Source organism: Heliconius melpomene, chromosome 7 (genome assembly GCF_056956725.1).
Source record: "Heliconius melpomene rosina isolate 202511_hmr_F chromosome 7, ASM5695672v1, whole genome shotgun sequence".
NCBI lineage: Eukaryota > Metazoa > Arthropoda > Insecta > Lepidoptera > Nymphalidae > Heliconius > Heliconius melpomene.
In genome coordinates, this window is record NC_140395.1 from 12036649 (window position 1) to 12052767 (window position 16119).

The 16119-nt window shown below is 32.6% G+C and overlaps 1 protein-coding gene across 4 annotated transcripts in view; it reads right to left on the minus strand.

Moving 5' to 3' along the window:
* The window catches only part of Lar (tyrosine-protein phosphatase Lar), a 284959-nt gene that overhangs the window by 58349 nt on the left and 210491 nt on the right, over positions 1 to 16119 (minus strand). For all 4 annotated transcript variants that reach the window (XM_085188748.1, XM_085188747.1, XM_085188746.1 and 1 more), the window contains one exon: positions 617 to 811. In XM_085188748.1, coding sequence (XP_085044874.1) covers positions 617 to 811 — 195 coding nt within the window. The remainder of the gene's footprint in view (positions 1 to 616; positions 812 to 16119) is intronic.

The window sequence follows — 16119 nt, forward strand, 5'->3', positions numbered from 1 at the left end:
ACACAAAATCTATAAAATATATATTCGTACATGGTAAGAAAAATGCCTTTAATACCATACTATATTTTTACCATTTTATTTATATATTAGCTTCTTGTATTTCAAAATTTGTAAGATTAGATGGTACTCGTTGCGGTACGTACGTGTTACTTGGATGAGCAAAATTCTTATTACAAAGAAAATAGATTTTTCTTGGTGAAAATTTTGTAATACAGTTTTGAGAAGATAATATAATACTCGTATACTATAATATTAATTCGCAGATTTTCTTTCAAAGTTATGTTATATTGTTTTTTAACGTAATGTTAACCATTTGTAGTTGCTTTGGAATGTACATAATGAAAAAAAATTAAAGAGATTTGAAACTACGTCGACCTTAAATAACATGTTCGATTTTTTGATAGATTGAGCTATATGTTCATATTTGTCAGCGGCTGATTTTTTCTTTTGCTTTAATTCTTTGAAAAAATTACACTTTATATGTGTTTATATACAAAAGTCATTTTTTTTATTTCGACATGTTATATCCCTAAAAAGACAGATATTTCTTTTTATATATTTTTTTGAAAAATACATCATTTGGTGATAAAATTATATATTATGTTAAAACACTTACCATGCATTTTATCATTGAGCAGTGCGTATCTCGGATTTGAAGCCACATCGAGAGGTAGAGAGTTCCAAAGCCAGCGGACTTTAGGCGACGGGCTCCCGCTGGCTTGACACGGCAACGTCGCTGTGTGACCGACTTCCACTACCATTGTTGACGAAGGCGGCGAAATGGTCGGGAACCCGGGTGGCACTTTGTCAGCTGCAATAAAGACAAATATTACAAAATTAAAAATTAGAACTTAGCTTTCTCCAAATAATTTAATTAGGTCAGGCGTGGCGCAGGGCCACAATTGTGCAAGTGTAAACGCTGATGTGAGTTCGATTCCCATTCGAGGAAATTTAATATTTTTATTTCCTCGCTCTGGCAGCCGAGGTGTTGGGGCCTACTGCGACTCAACATGCAACGCCTACAAATTAGGCAGAATGTGGGGTTCTCTCTGCCAGCCCTGCTATACGAGTACATATATGCAATACAGCACGAATTGAAACAAAATAATTGAAAGCAAAACACATATTTCGTAAGTTTTTAATAAGTAATAGAAATTAAAATGCATATTTTAATATAAGTACGCAAAATCGACACCGAAACAATAGAACTCGGAGAGGGATTTGCAAGACAATCGTTCGACTTGAGAATTGCGGAAATATCTCCCCAAATCTTAAAACGCGGGTAAAATGAAGATAGTGAAACGTTAATTCCCCAAATGAAATTCCCCCTCGGCCGAACTGAACGAAATTTGATTAAGCAACAAAACTGACGTTATTTCCAGAGTTTCAACCAGCCAAGTTATATATTACGCGTAAGATTTGGGCGAATCAGAACTAAGTTTGGGCCGGAACAAAATTTGTTGGGCTCTATCTATTCTTAATATACTACTTTATATTTATGGATCTTGGGGGAATAATAGATCTTAATAATGTTATGATATTGTTTATTTTCGAAACTTAATGACATATATCCTTTAAAATTAATACAGATATTTAACATAATAATAATTGAAAATATATTCCAGAAAAAAATCAAAGACCTATAAGTATCGATAATCTTAGCAAGGTATCAAACAAAGAACAGTATGCAAAAAAGAAAAATATATAAGAATATAAAATAATTCAGGTAGAATAGCATAAACATACATATTCATATATAATACATTAAAGTATCTACATTTGACTGCTCCTTAGTAATTACAACATAAATAAAATCTCATTTGGGGTAATTTTTTCGTTAACCGCCCGAAGAACCTAATACTCCGAATTAACATTACAGAATTAGCTGTTTCAGGAGAAATGGGCGACCGTGATAATGCACTCTACGCATAACGAAATAACGTCCACTTTTGTAAGAAAGAAATGTTTAATGGGGTAATAACGTGTAGGTCGGTCTGATCCTAGCTATTGTCGGGTTTCATTGGTAGTCGTTAACATCAGGACGCAGAATACACTTACATATATACAAATACGTATATATATATATGTAAAGTGTAACGTATATGTGTATATTAAGTAGATGAGTACAAAGTACATACTCATCTATTAAGAGGCCCGTTGAGGCACAGCGGCACAAGTGTATGACTCTAAACGCTCCTGGTTGTGGTTTCGATTCCCACTCGAGGAAGTGAAATATTTAATATTTAGGCTATCATGGCTTAGTGGAACAGTCTTCGGGTAATGATTATATTTAAATTATATGTTAAAGTTTATTGTAGACGAAAGGACGACTTTGCATTCCGTCACTTAACATAAAATTTTCTTCATTCGGACAAAGTATGAAGCTGATTTTTTTGTTACACACAGCGCTATAGTGTTAAGATGGTATGTAGTAGTCGTGAAATGTAACAAAATATCACGTGAAAAATTTATATTTAAAATTCATCACGCGCATGACGGTAAAAGAAAACATTGTAAGAAATCCAGCACATCTGAGAGAAAATTCTAAGATACCTTACACGCCATCCCGTAAATGTAGGAAGAGGGTGTTAGTTTTATACGTTTATCATTGTATGTTAAAAATAATGTTTAAAACAATAAATACATATTAAAATGTGTGTAAATAGCATACGTATGCGTAGGTTGTAGGTTCAAGTCTCGTGGTGATGAAATATTTAATATTTTCATTTTCTCGGTCTGGTCTGACAGAAAGTAAGGAATGGAGTATGTTTATGGATAACGGAGTGTACAATACACAAGGTTCCCAAGTTCCCTTTGCCTGCCATGCTATGTGCGGGATACAAAGCTAAAAAATATATTACATATAACAAAATATTAAAAACGACATATGTTTATGTACTTTTCAAAATACTTTAAAATTACTTTAACTTTTACTCACGCTAGCCTGCATAGCAGGTAAGAACCAAGTGTCAAAACACTCCACTTCCACACATACAACACAATAACACAAGCAACACATACCATCAAACAAAACATTATCATCCATCCTCTTCTTGGTCCTTAATAAAAATAATGCACGATAATGATATTCTAGCTTGTGCACACGTCGTTGTCATGGCAACCAGTACGATAACCAGGTTAAACCGATGTATTACGCGATGCTGCTGTAAAGTACGAAACGTGACTTTGTTATGAAGATTTCATATATTATCTCACCTGTAGTGCATAAGGTATATTCGTCATCTTTCAATATCTTACGCATTTTCAATAATATTTACAATAAAAGTATTATGGAAACTGTATTTTTATGTTTGTATAGATTTGATTTTTTGCATCGTGCAGTATATTTCTAAAAACATGTTTTTAAAACAACTTCACCCATCTGTCGCAAAACACAATATAAGTAATGTTTAAAATATATAGTACGTTTTCAAACAGCTTTTCAATCGCAGTAGATAGTACGGCCTGATATATAATGTATGAGCATCGTATACTATGCCTTATAAAGTGAAGAAAAGTACTTCTGCAGAGCAGTACTTAAATATTCACAACCCACAACTTTAAATGTGCTTACATTTAGAAAAAAATATTATTAAAAGCTATATTGCGAATGCTCTAAGGTTAGAGTAGAGGTCACTAGTCTAACTATTGTTATTATGTTATTATCACGCATAGCAAGGTAAACAAAGTGAACCTAGTATTATGAATTTACGTTTCCATATTCTGTTTCGAGATATTGTGTGTTGAGTTTTCCCGAGTGGGGAACGAGTACCTAATCATTATGTTTACAGACAGATGTGGTCACATAGCGCCAAAACGGCTTATTTTTAATATAATTTAAATAGGTGCCCAAGATAAATATAGTAAAAAGTCTATATTTCCGCATTTTTCTTCGCAAGGGTTAAAAATAAAACAATTTTAACTTCAACAGTTACCCTACTATTAAGTCATTTCTAAACATTACCACTCCAGTATATCGCTCTATCAGTATAACCGACAAAATGACGGTCACCGCGGAGGATTATTGAATTCATTCCTCTTGATGTCGGACTGCCTTTTACTGGGTTTGAGAGAGCTTTTTATAGTTTAATATGTTTTGGACGATTGCTACTGAATCTTTTATTATGGAGCTGGGGTCAATTTAACATTATATATTACAGTAAAACCAATATAACATTTCAAGTTTCAAGTCGTATATAGGGAATTAGGCATGGTTGAATAATTGATATACATATGTATTTGTTCGAATCCCATTTTGAAATAAAAATACATATTATATCCGCAATATATATTTTTTTAATTTTTAAATTTCATTATTAAGTATATTTTTTTCACAGCGGAATAGGCACATAGAACGGAACGTCATCACACTAGGTACTCTCTACAAACCTTACTACTTATATGCCGTTTACAAAACGAGACATTGAAGCTAAAGAACAATAATAGTAATAATGTTTGTGTCGTTTAGATAAAGTGAGATGTCTAGTGTCGCTATTTAACATATCGTATTTAATCGTTATCGTTGCCGGAACAAAAAGCTGAACACATTTTGATGGTACTCTACAAGAATCTTAAGCGGTCCATCCCAACGTTACAGTCATAGATAAATTTATATGGGCAGTTAATATAACGAGCGGTACAATATATTACAATTTGCGGCCAGTCTGGGCGCAGACTGCGTAATTAATATCAAGTTAGCGGCGAAATTTATAACTCTTATGAAATGGTACGATTATGCACCTTATCTTTTTGTAATAAAGCTTATATTAGTATAGTATTTTAAGGTCTAAATCTACTGTCAAAAATCTATTTACCACCCTTATTGCCATATGGAGAGAGATTAATTTTCAATGAACGTTATTATGAGATCGCTGAAAAGCTGAAAATACACGCGGAATGGAATTTTATCGAGTAAGTATGAACTTTCATATAATTCTTATTTGCATTTTATACTTTTAAAACATTGAAGCATTGTTGTGAATGCTTTTTTTTATAATGATAGTTTTGGAGAAGTTTTTGATTGCAATTATATTTATGAACTTTTAGGTTATACTACAGGTACTGTGGTGCCTGCGCGCCATTACTGGCCTCAATCATCAAGATATTCGATAATAATTAATGCACTCTTAACATCTATAAAGTAAATATAACGTCGGTGAAGTCGCGTGGACCGTTAAGAAATTAAAAATTCTCCTCTTTGTAAGGCAAGACTATTTCTAAAAATAGAAAAAAATGTCACAATGCTTAAGTATAAGAAAAATATTAACTAATTAACTAACGAAAGGAGAAATGTGACACATTTTTATTTTGCCTATAAAATAAAATAAATAGAGTCCTAACATAGGCTAAATAAAAGTAAGTCGTAAGTTAAACAAAGTTTGGCCTATTTAATTTTCATCAAATCTGCATTTCGATTGGTCTATATACTCGTATGTAGATGGAGCTCGGCGACGGTGAATTGGAATACGAAGCGAGACACTGCGTTTGACATCAAATAATTTCCATGCGATTCGAGAATACTGTGTCAAATATTGAGTGCCTATCAGTTAAACTTTTAAACCTCTAAAACTTTCCCTAAGCTTTGAGCTTTATAAACTTCCATATATTATGTTATTGTTTTAATACGTCTTAAAATAACATTAACAATAATGATAGCGCGATTACTACTTTTCTTCATAATAGTAAGAACATCTGATCTGGGTGGCCACAGGGAAATTTGGATCCTAGTGTGTAGAACTCCGTTCTCAGTGAGAAACATGTTCAATGACGGAACTCAACACCGCGCACTGCCTCGTTGCCAGAGCAAAAAAAAAATCTATATTTCATTTCGTCGAATGGGATTCGAACTTACCACCCACCTATGTCAACTCTGGCCTCAAGCCTTTAAATCTTATAAAATATTCCTGCTGTGTGCGGGATACAGCGTGAAGTTAAAAAGAGAAAAACAGCTCTAAGGGTAGAGCACTACGACAAAGTAGTAATAATAAAAAAAAATTCAATCAAACGTGTTAATAGATATTCGTGACAGGGCGTAGTAATGGACTATCTACAATATTTACAGTATAAAATATTCTCTAAATGACTTGTTATACAGTATCGTGACTGAAATCTTTCAGTAATTAAATCACACTATGTAATTATGATATTTACAGGCGGAAAAATACCTAATAGTTTATTTTTGACGTTTTACAGAGTTAACGCATATGTTGTGTTTAGATTTACTTAAATACCAGCAATGGGACAAAGAGAAGTCATAAATTTAAATAAATAATAGTAGAAATTAAATACTTTTTTTTTATTTTTGTACTCGCGCCTTTTGTATCAAGCGTATAAGAATTTCAATGTAGAATGTATGGTGGAACTAAATAAATAAATATCAAAAAAACTTTTTGCAGATTGCAGATTTTGCCCAATAGCAGAGCAAAGGACACTCAACGCTGCGTTATATCTTGAACAGGAAAAATAATTTAAATTTTTGGGTGTGGGGATAATGTTGGGTGAGTGGGAACTGAACCTACAACAGTCACGACGTAGTTTCATTTGGAGAGTAATTAAACATATGTAGGTATATCAATATCAAAGCATTTATTATAACACTATATTTTCGTTCTTAATTAGAATAATTAATCGTAATACGTAAAATTATTTTATAATAATAATATAATCGTTACATTTTATAGTTTCAAGTCGAATAAATGTATCAAGATAATTTCTAGTAAGTTATTGACTAAAGAAAAATACTGTAACTTAAGGATAACAGGTCTTAAACAAGCTAAGGTTCATTCATATTTATGAATATCAATTATATTTCGATTTAAACAACAAGTTTCAATTTCCGCTCGGGGATTTTTCGCTCTATTGGCAAGATGAAGTGCAGTGTTGAGTTTCGTTGAGAACCAATCACCACGCAATGTCTGAAAATTTGGACGAATAGTGGGGAACGGAGTATCTTAAGACTAGTCTTCTGCCCTATGCTATATACTTGAAAATAATTTGCGATCGTAATGAAGTTAGGATGTATTTGACTAGATACACAGCCGTTGTAGGTTCAAACGCGAGTAAATGTTTCTTAAAACTATTTTAATATCCTTGGTTTGGTTAGACGATTTACAGCCATACGTTTCAACACAATTAACAACACGTTAATAACAGTGTTCATTTATTCCGCTCTTAAAATAAACTTAAGAGCATATCAGAAATTAAGTTATATCAAAATGCTTTAACATTCTCAGCTCCATTAATCATTCTATTACTAAAGACTTAAAAATAAAACGTTTGCAGTTTAGAAATATAATAAATAATCCCAGCTGGCGCAATAGTTAAGTAATTAAATGGATAATAGCGGAACAGAACAAGACGAAGAACTAAGAACTGCAGGCTGTAGATAGTAAAAGAAAAGAAAACGGCAACATCTTTGTGGTGGACCGCAGTATGTAGTTTCATTTGGAGAGTAATGTTAACATTTTTATCAATGTATCTTTCAGGTTTTACTTTTATTTAAACTAGACTATAAATTGACCATTGAGAGGGTATATGGTACAACTCGGTTATATGGTTCTAAAATTCAAAGTGTGGAATAGCATACACCTTAATAAAATGTTAAAAAAAATAACTAACTTAATAGTTAATTACACTCATATGAGTTTTAACTTAGGGGATGTATCCCCTAAGTTAGTTATAAATATTCAAGGCAATTCAAGGTAACTCTCTTTAGAGGGTATCGATTACGATTGAACAAAGTTCGGTATGAAATTTAAATTAAACAGTTTACTACAGGAAGAAACTGTTTAATTAATTCAAATAATTATTGTACTTACTAAAATGTTTGTTGGAAGTTGTTTGAAACAATATCATAATGTATATTGTTCATTTGAGACTAGTCAGAAAGAGCTACTTACTACACTTTTTAGCTTCGCGCTGGTATCCCACCATATTTTTATATTGCAGCCAAATTATAAAAAAATCTTCACGAGTATGTGTTATTCTGATATATAAACTACGTTATTGTAAAGTTACATCTTAATATGTTCAGTAGTTTTTGCATGAAAGTGAAACAAACATCCATTCGTATAAACTTTACGTTTATAATATTAGTAGGAAAGCATTCATATATTATTCAAATAGCAAAAGCGTACCGTGAAGTTACAACAGAAATGAATCGACGCTACGTTCGACAACACATAATTTAATTTCTCGAACGTTTCAAGTGCGTTCCTCTTTAATTAAAATTTCAAAGTAATTTTATGGTAATTATCTCACTTTTCGACTTCCATTATTAGCGGCACATTACTTATTAACCGGAATTATTTACGGTTCCTTCTGGTTTAATTAACCTCGATAATAATAGGTTCGACAGTGTTATTTGTGAATGTTTTCAAATTATTTTTACATAGGTAAGTTGTGAGGCAAGTTGTGGCGCACATGCATGTGAATATAAGCGACAGATTATGCGATTTCTTCACTTTGGTAACGAAGCAAAGAGCGGCGTTGAGTTTCGCTATTTAGCACGTAATGCCTCCTGAAATCAGTGGAAAGTGGCTGGTATGGGTATAAGAACGGAGTGTCTCGACACTAGGTTACCAAATTCCCTCTGCCTGCGGTGCTATGTGCAGGACAACAGAATAATTAAGTAAGCGCTAAGTCATTATATCACACTTCTTAATATTATTGCTTTCCAGTCTCTATACAATATAATACAATCCTAAAAAACCGAAACCTTGGTGGAACAGTCTGACGCGCACTTAATCGGTTTTTTTAATTCTACTTTGTATTCACTTTGTTAAAATAAATATCACCATACCACCCACTCACACTTAATCCCAAACAAACATCGCAAAACAAAATCTTTCTTTCTTCATCACAAAAACAATGCTACCCTCACAAAATTGCATACAAGTAAGAAAACGTCATTAATATACGAGTAACAGCATTTTGCATTATGTAACAATAAATTACCTTCTCGTTTCGCTCCCTTAGCCTTATAAATTAAACAAAGCGCTAACATGTTGCTCTGAGTTGTAAACATCAACGGGCTAAAGGGGCTAATATAAAGAACGTTACGTCCATTACAGTCACTAAGGTGGGGAGTGCCTGACTTCTACAGTGTCAGTTTGTGAACCTGCCATAGCAGTTACACTATGTGATTTATATAAACAGACCGATTGTTGACTTAGTTCGTGATATCATCAGTGTTAATGTCAAAATTAGTAACGTCACTTTAAACGTAATGCCTCCAAAATTCTTCGGAAAAAAGGGAACGGAGTACCCTAACACTAGGTTCTGTTTGTGAAGATATAAAAACCTTTTAAAAAAAGACTAAAGATACTTGTTTTTATAAGCAAAATAAATAATTCAATTTATTTTGCTAGGCAAAAGCTTGATTGTGTTAATAATAAAAATTCAAACAGAATGTTTCATTTTCTATAATCATGTAGACTCGCTCTGACTACGCGGAGATCACACATGTTGGAAAGTAATTATTCATAAACATTTTGGTTCGGAGTAAATTGGGAAATAATTTTGGCAACATAAATTCTGTTTTCCGCGGAAACTATATAATTTTCCGAGATACAATATAACCTGGCTTACTCTGGCGTTCATATGATACTATAGAGATCATTAAGTAAAATTAGCCATTTCCATGTAAAATGTAAAAAGAAATAACGTGAGGCCAGATGTGGCGCAGTTGCATAAAGTGCGACTGTAAACGTGATTGGTTGTGGGTTCGATCCCTACTCTAAGATATGAAATATTCATTAAAATGTATATTTTCAATTACTCGCTCTGGTGTAGTAGGAAGTTGATTTCCGCCACTAAACACGCAATGCCTTCAGAATTCGTCAGAAAGTGGCATTCGTCAGAAAGTGTCTTAACACTAGGTTCGCTCTTAACACTAGGTGGAGGTGAAACGTGCAATTAAAAGACAGCCTTCACAAATAAAACCAAAAAAATATGAGGTTCTAAAATTATTTTCGTAAATTATACTTAGAGGTCACCTCTGAGGTAGCCAGAAGAAATACCAACAATAACCGTCAAAACGTGAAGAGCTATCCGAGGGCTCTCGTCTCGGGATTATATTATGATGAACACACGTGCTTAGTGAGTCAAGTGACACTAGAGTGACAGTGTCAAGAAAATATATTACGTGTTTCCTCGGCGACATGTGTATGACGCTTGTCACTCTGGCTGCGGTTAGAGAGATTTGGACATCAAGAGTAATGTGAAAGATGGCAAAGCCCGTTATTCCTACTTTTATTATTCTTAGGGGCACATGGGTTTGACTGTAAGCGCGGCAGGTTGTGGCTTCGATTCCCACTCGAGGAAATTAAATATTTAATATTTTCATTTCATCGCTTTGGTTTCGAGGCAAAGCGCGGCTGCTTTAAGCGGGGGACAATAAAATGGAGAACAAAACATTTTAACACTAGTTTCCTCTGCCTACCCTGCATATAGCAGGGTGGAGATAATAATACAATGTGAAGCTGAAAAAAAAACTTCTCATAATGTTTTACGCAAGAAGAACACAGTGAAAGATACAAAAACATTTTAAATGCATGCATTGCATTTCCCCGACAGATATTTGAAGCTTTTCATTAGGAAAATAACAATATATAGCCCCAATAAGAAAAATAATAACTAATTTATAACAAAGGATAAAATTAAATCAAAAAAGTTTAATTTATAAAGCCTTTAATCATAACATATTTATATGGGACGTACTCGTACAGTAGACAAAGACCACGCGTACGAGACCTATGTTGGAGTAACTAATGAATTTTCCGCGGTTTCCTGAAGATTACCTTGTGTAGCTCACAATAGTCACAGTAATGTTGAAATCCTTTTGTATTTTCCTTATTTATTATCTTAATATTAATTAAGTAGGCTTTGTGGTTTCTTTACGGTAGTTAATTACGCAAAAGCGAATGTGTCGGGCTACCTAAGAATTCGTTTGGGCGTGTTATAGTTTTTTTCTCTTCACGCAATCCCGCACATAGCAGGTAGATAGAGAGAACCTAGTGTTTACCACCAGGGAACCTAATATTAAGACACTCTGTTCTCATTAAGACTACTTCGTTCTCCACTCTTCACTTAATTCTGGAGGTGATGGTGTAGAGTGGCGGGATTCAACGATTTTGCGTTTTGCATCGTTACTATATCGGAAATTAAAACATTAAATATTTCCTTTTCAATCGAACCCACAAACTCTCGTGTTTACTGTCCACGCTTCTAACGCGGCGCCGCAACTGGCTTCATTTTATATGGTACTTTATATTATTTCAAAAAGTTACATTATTTTTAATATATATTTGGATACATTTGAACAAAAAATCTTATGCGCATTAATTTCTTTTCACTGAAAAATACAACAAGAAGCAGTATCCAATGCTAACTATAGTTTAATAAACAAGTGAACGAAAAAAAAGAGGTAAAAACAATGAAGTAATTAACAAAGTTTAAGACGTTAATAACCTGACTCACGTCGAAACCACAAAACTAATATAAATCAACGATTACTTTACTATATTATACATACTTTTTAAGCCACGTTAAGTTATTAAGATTAAAACAGCGTCCAATTAAAAAACCAATCAGTATGTGCCAAGTTTGTTGTGTGATGTAATGAATGGGTAACTTTATTTTTGTTCCTGATTTGTGCGGAAATAACATTGGCGTCGTCATACCGCCATTTTGTCGAGAAGCATAAAAGGCATAACTCAATTCAGTGGAACGACATCAATATCTCTTCATTGTCTTTGTACGACAGAAATTGGATAATGTAGAGACTTTTCTTATACTTCTTATACCCACCCAGGAATGAAATATTTTATATTTGTTTATTGTATTACATACTTTATGCTTTAGAGGGTAAGATGTTTGTGTACGGGGAGGCGTGTGTATAGAACACATTCGTTTTTTTTTTATCGAATTTGCCCTAATAACATTGACAAATGCAATGATTCATTGTAGATGTATTGGTTTTGTTTACTTTTCGCAATCCTGACGTTTGCATAGTTCGATATTCTCCATTTTTTTATTTTAGTTATTATCTATTGAAATATAATAATAAAAATGAATTAAAATTTTCACATATAATTACTTAAAAAACCGCTTGTAAAACGGTAATTGTTTATTTTATACAAGCAATATTATTTTTCGCCTAGCAATAACTTGTGTTATAAATACAAACTTTATTATCACTACGGCATCGAGGCATTTACTTATAATGTTTGCATTAATTCATATAACACAACCATGTAGCGAACTGTTGGCCTCAGGGGCTTTGTATTATCTCGTATGGAAATGAATATGTGCTTACACCCGCCCGAGGTAAGTATAGGTTTGATAAGAAACATAATACTTTGAAACTCCACTTTATCAGTAATTCCACTTTACCCCTAAAAAAAATTGAGCAAAAAATATACAATGTGAAGTGGAAATAGCCGTGCCGTTATTTATCACTGGTAGTTATTATAAATTTATACATAATTTTTTTTTTCAGCTTCATTGTACTGTATTCTGCGTGTAGCAGGGTAGGCAAAGGCCAAGTTATGTCTCGACACTAGAGCAAAGAAATATAAATATTAAATATAATATTAATTTCATCGAGTGGGAATCGACACATCTTACCGCGATTATATTTACATGCTTGATCTCCTGCACCCCGATCGGCCTCAACATAATAACATACTATTCAAATATCACCAAAAAATCTCTTTGATATATAAATCTGTCTTTGAATCCTATATTGTCACAACAAATACAAAAATGAGTTAAAACACATGTAATTCGAGTAGAAGCAGGAAAATGTGCTTGTTTTTATTTGATTTAGAGATAAGAGCGGTTACGGCGGCTCAGATATTGAGCTCGGAAGACCTCTGAGAGCGTTGGTGTGTCGGCAAACAGGCTTACCACTCCCTTCCATTTGCCAACGGAATATAGAAAAACATTAATACGCAAAAAATCGGTTATCCAACATAGAAAAACACAAGCGCATACCGTTACCATATTTCTGGGGGAAAATAGATTCTGTTATATCAGTGTTTGTTGTCTTTTCATTTCAATGATACAAAATATTTGAGTTACGTGCGGCGGTGGATTAGGAGCAGCAGGCGTTTATACCTTGTTTTAATGTACTGTGTATACCCCGTACATATTTACTTTTACTTATTGATTCAAATAACAGATCAGAAAATAATGTAGTGGTTCTGTATATCTTTTAACAACTGATATTTTTTTTATTATAAAAACAACACAGAATATTAATATCTTAAATAAAGCTATCTCAATATAAGTTAAGCATAAATTTATATATATGTAATATCGTTAAGTATCTGTTGTTGTCAAGTTATCGTTCGTATCATAATATCGTTAAGAAATATACCAACAATATTACAAAAAATTTTATTCCAAAACTTATAAAATACAAAACTTTATATTCATAGCTAATTTTAAACATATAAAACTCAGTTCACTTTATAACTTTGTTAAAAAAATAGTGAAATGTATGGCGCTATGAGGGCATAATTGCAAACAATTTTGTTGAAAATTAAAACCATTTTTAAAATGTTTCACTGTTCAGTAAATGTCTGTTTCCCTTGAGATAGTGCTAACTAGCGCCGGAAGACATTTTGTTTCAAAGCAATTGTACTACTCTGTACGTTTTGAACAAAAGAACCAATCTAAAATTTCTTAATTCTATTTTTTCTATGAAAACTTTAGCGATTGTTCCTACAAATGTAATATTTTATTACAGGGTATTGCAATGTCTACTTATAAATTTTGACAATCAATGTATAAAGATTTAGTTGCTTAAAAATAAATAAAATATAAAAAATGTAAAATCCTTATTTCACCACCTTTCTATAGGTATTTCGGGAAATGCTCTCTTAATGTTCCTCTAATCTCCTTAGGGAGACCTAAACCTTTCTTAGGAAACCTAAACGCAAAATTTCAGCGCTCTACGTCGCATAATGTCGACTATGCATTGTCTGTCAAAATGTCTTTATTTGGACATAAATCAATTATTTCTGTTTTACTTTAGGAATAAAGATTTTTACCCAAATTTTAAGCTAGGGAAATATTTTTTATCACTGAAAAGTATTATATGGTGTACTGAAGTAGTTTTTTCAAAACATTTTTTTTCCAATATATGTGTATAAAATCGGACTATAACAATTCTATGACAATAATTCCAGTACAAACGTACGCTGTGTTTGCTTTCTAAAGCCTCAATCGGATGACAGTGAGCTCTCGACGCGCAGCAGATTTGCAAAATGCATTTTATATTCAATAATTTATATTTTTGTTTGTTTGTTCTGAGAAGTGTTGTAAATTTCATAATATTGAAAAAGTTTTTGAAAAGGTTTTATATCGATATAAATAAATATAGATATAGAATATATATGTATATATATATATATATTGAAAAAAAAATAGTCATAGTGATACCGTCGTGGCTTAGCGGCACAAGCATGAGTCTGTAAACGCAAAGTTTTTGGGTTCGATATCCGCATAGGGAAATGAAAAATTAAATATTTCCATTACCTCGCTCTGGTAATAAGGCAATGCGGCGACGTTTCCAGTACTCAATACGCAATGCCTCAAGAAATCGGTGGAAAGCGAGGAACCGAATTGTCTTAATGGGAAACGAAGTGTCTGAACACTAGGTTCCGTCTGCTATCCCTGCTAAGTACGGGAAATTGCGTATATATATAAATTTACTTTCAATTTAGATTGCAACCGACAACCCCCGCACACACTAAGACACTCTCAGATGAAGTATACGAGTATAGTTATTTCGGGAAATCGACGTAAGTACATAGCTATGTATACTCTACCTACCAATACAATAAACTTAGTTTACCCGAGAGATCCGACTTCCTTGGAAATGTTAGACAATAGTTTCAGAGACATTGCAATAAATTATTCACACTGACGTTATTAAACATTCAATATCTTTATAAATAGTGTTCACGCAAAAATATCTCATTTTCTTTATAAATATATAATTACTACGAAATAAGGGTATACGGTTTTTTTATCTTTATTTATTTTTTCGTTCATATTACGGCGTACATGTACCTATACTGAGTCCAAATTTATATTTTAGTCTTTTAATATTTCTCATTTTTTTTATATAAATAAAAGATTCTGCATCTTCTTTTCTTATTATTTTTGTTTAACATAGATTTCTTATTATATATACATTTTATTTATTTGAATTGAAAATAAAAAACAGATAGAGATAATTCACTTCACTTGGGCTATACTATATTCCGATGCAATTACGAAACAATATCATATTAAATACATGTACAAGAGTACTAGGGACGTCAGGTCCACCTAAGTAGATTTATGAATAAATAAACACGATAAGAGCTATGTCCTAGCATATAATGGTATCTAAAATGGCTTTATATACTACTTATCTACTTTAAAATTACATTATTGTAAGATATATATAGGTAATATAATAAAAAGGTTTCAAAGTTCCACTTTCTGGTTCAACACCAGGTTCTGAATTTCTTATATCCAAGAATTGCATCGAAATTTAGACTTCAACTATTATCTAGAATAAACCAAATATGGGTTTTGCAATATTACAAATTAAATATACATAAAATTGATAATTTATTCTGAGATTAGTATAGAATAGTGAACATGTTCCAAAACGTTGAAAAAATCTTTCATTTCTATATTATAAGTTTTGTGGCAAGAGCTGTCACGTGCTGTCCCATGTTTACGAGTTTCGTACCTCAAAAAGTAAATTACTAGTACTTTTTTAAAGATGTCACAAATATTTTATTACATAAGAAAATCGTTTTAAATTGTAAGACGCTCGCGACGCGGCGGCAGCTGCGTCCTTGTTAAAGGGTGAATGTTGAACGCCGTTCGCGCCTTGTTTTTTTAACCCATTAACGTAAATTGGATTGGATTGGTTGACTTCAATCTCACGTTTCGCTTTCACGAAAAATTCGATAAGACTCACAATTTTCTTTTTTGTAATTTTCTAGTAAGTGTAAGTGACGCGACCTTACCGTTGTAAGGATTTTCGCGAATTCTAAAGAAGGTGAATTGTGAAGACGACGAGCACAATTTTCGAACGAAGAAAGCTTAATT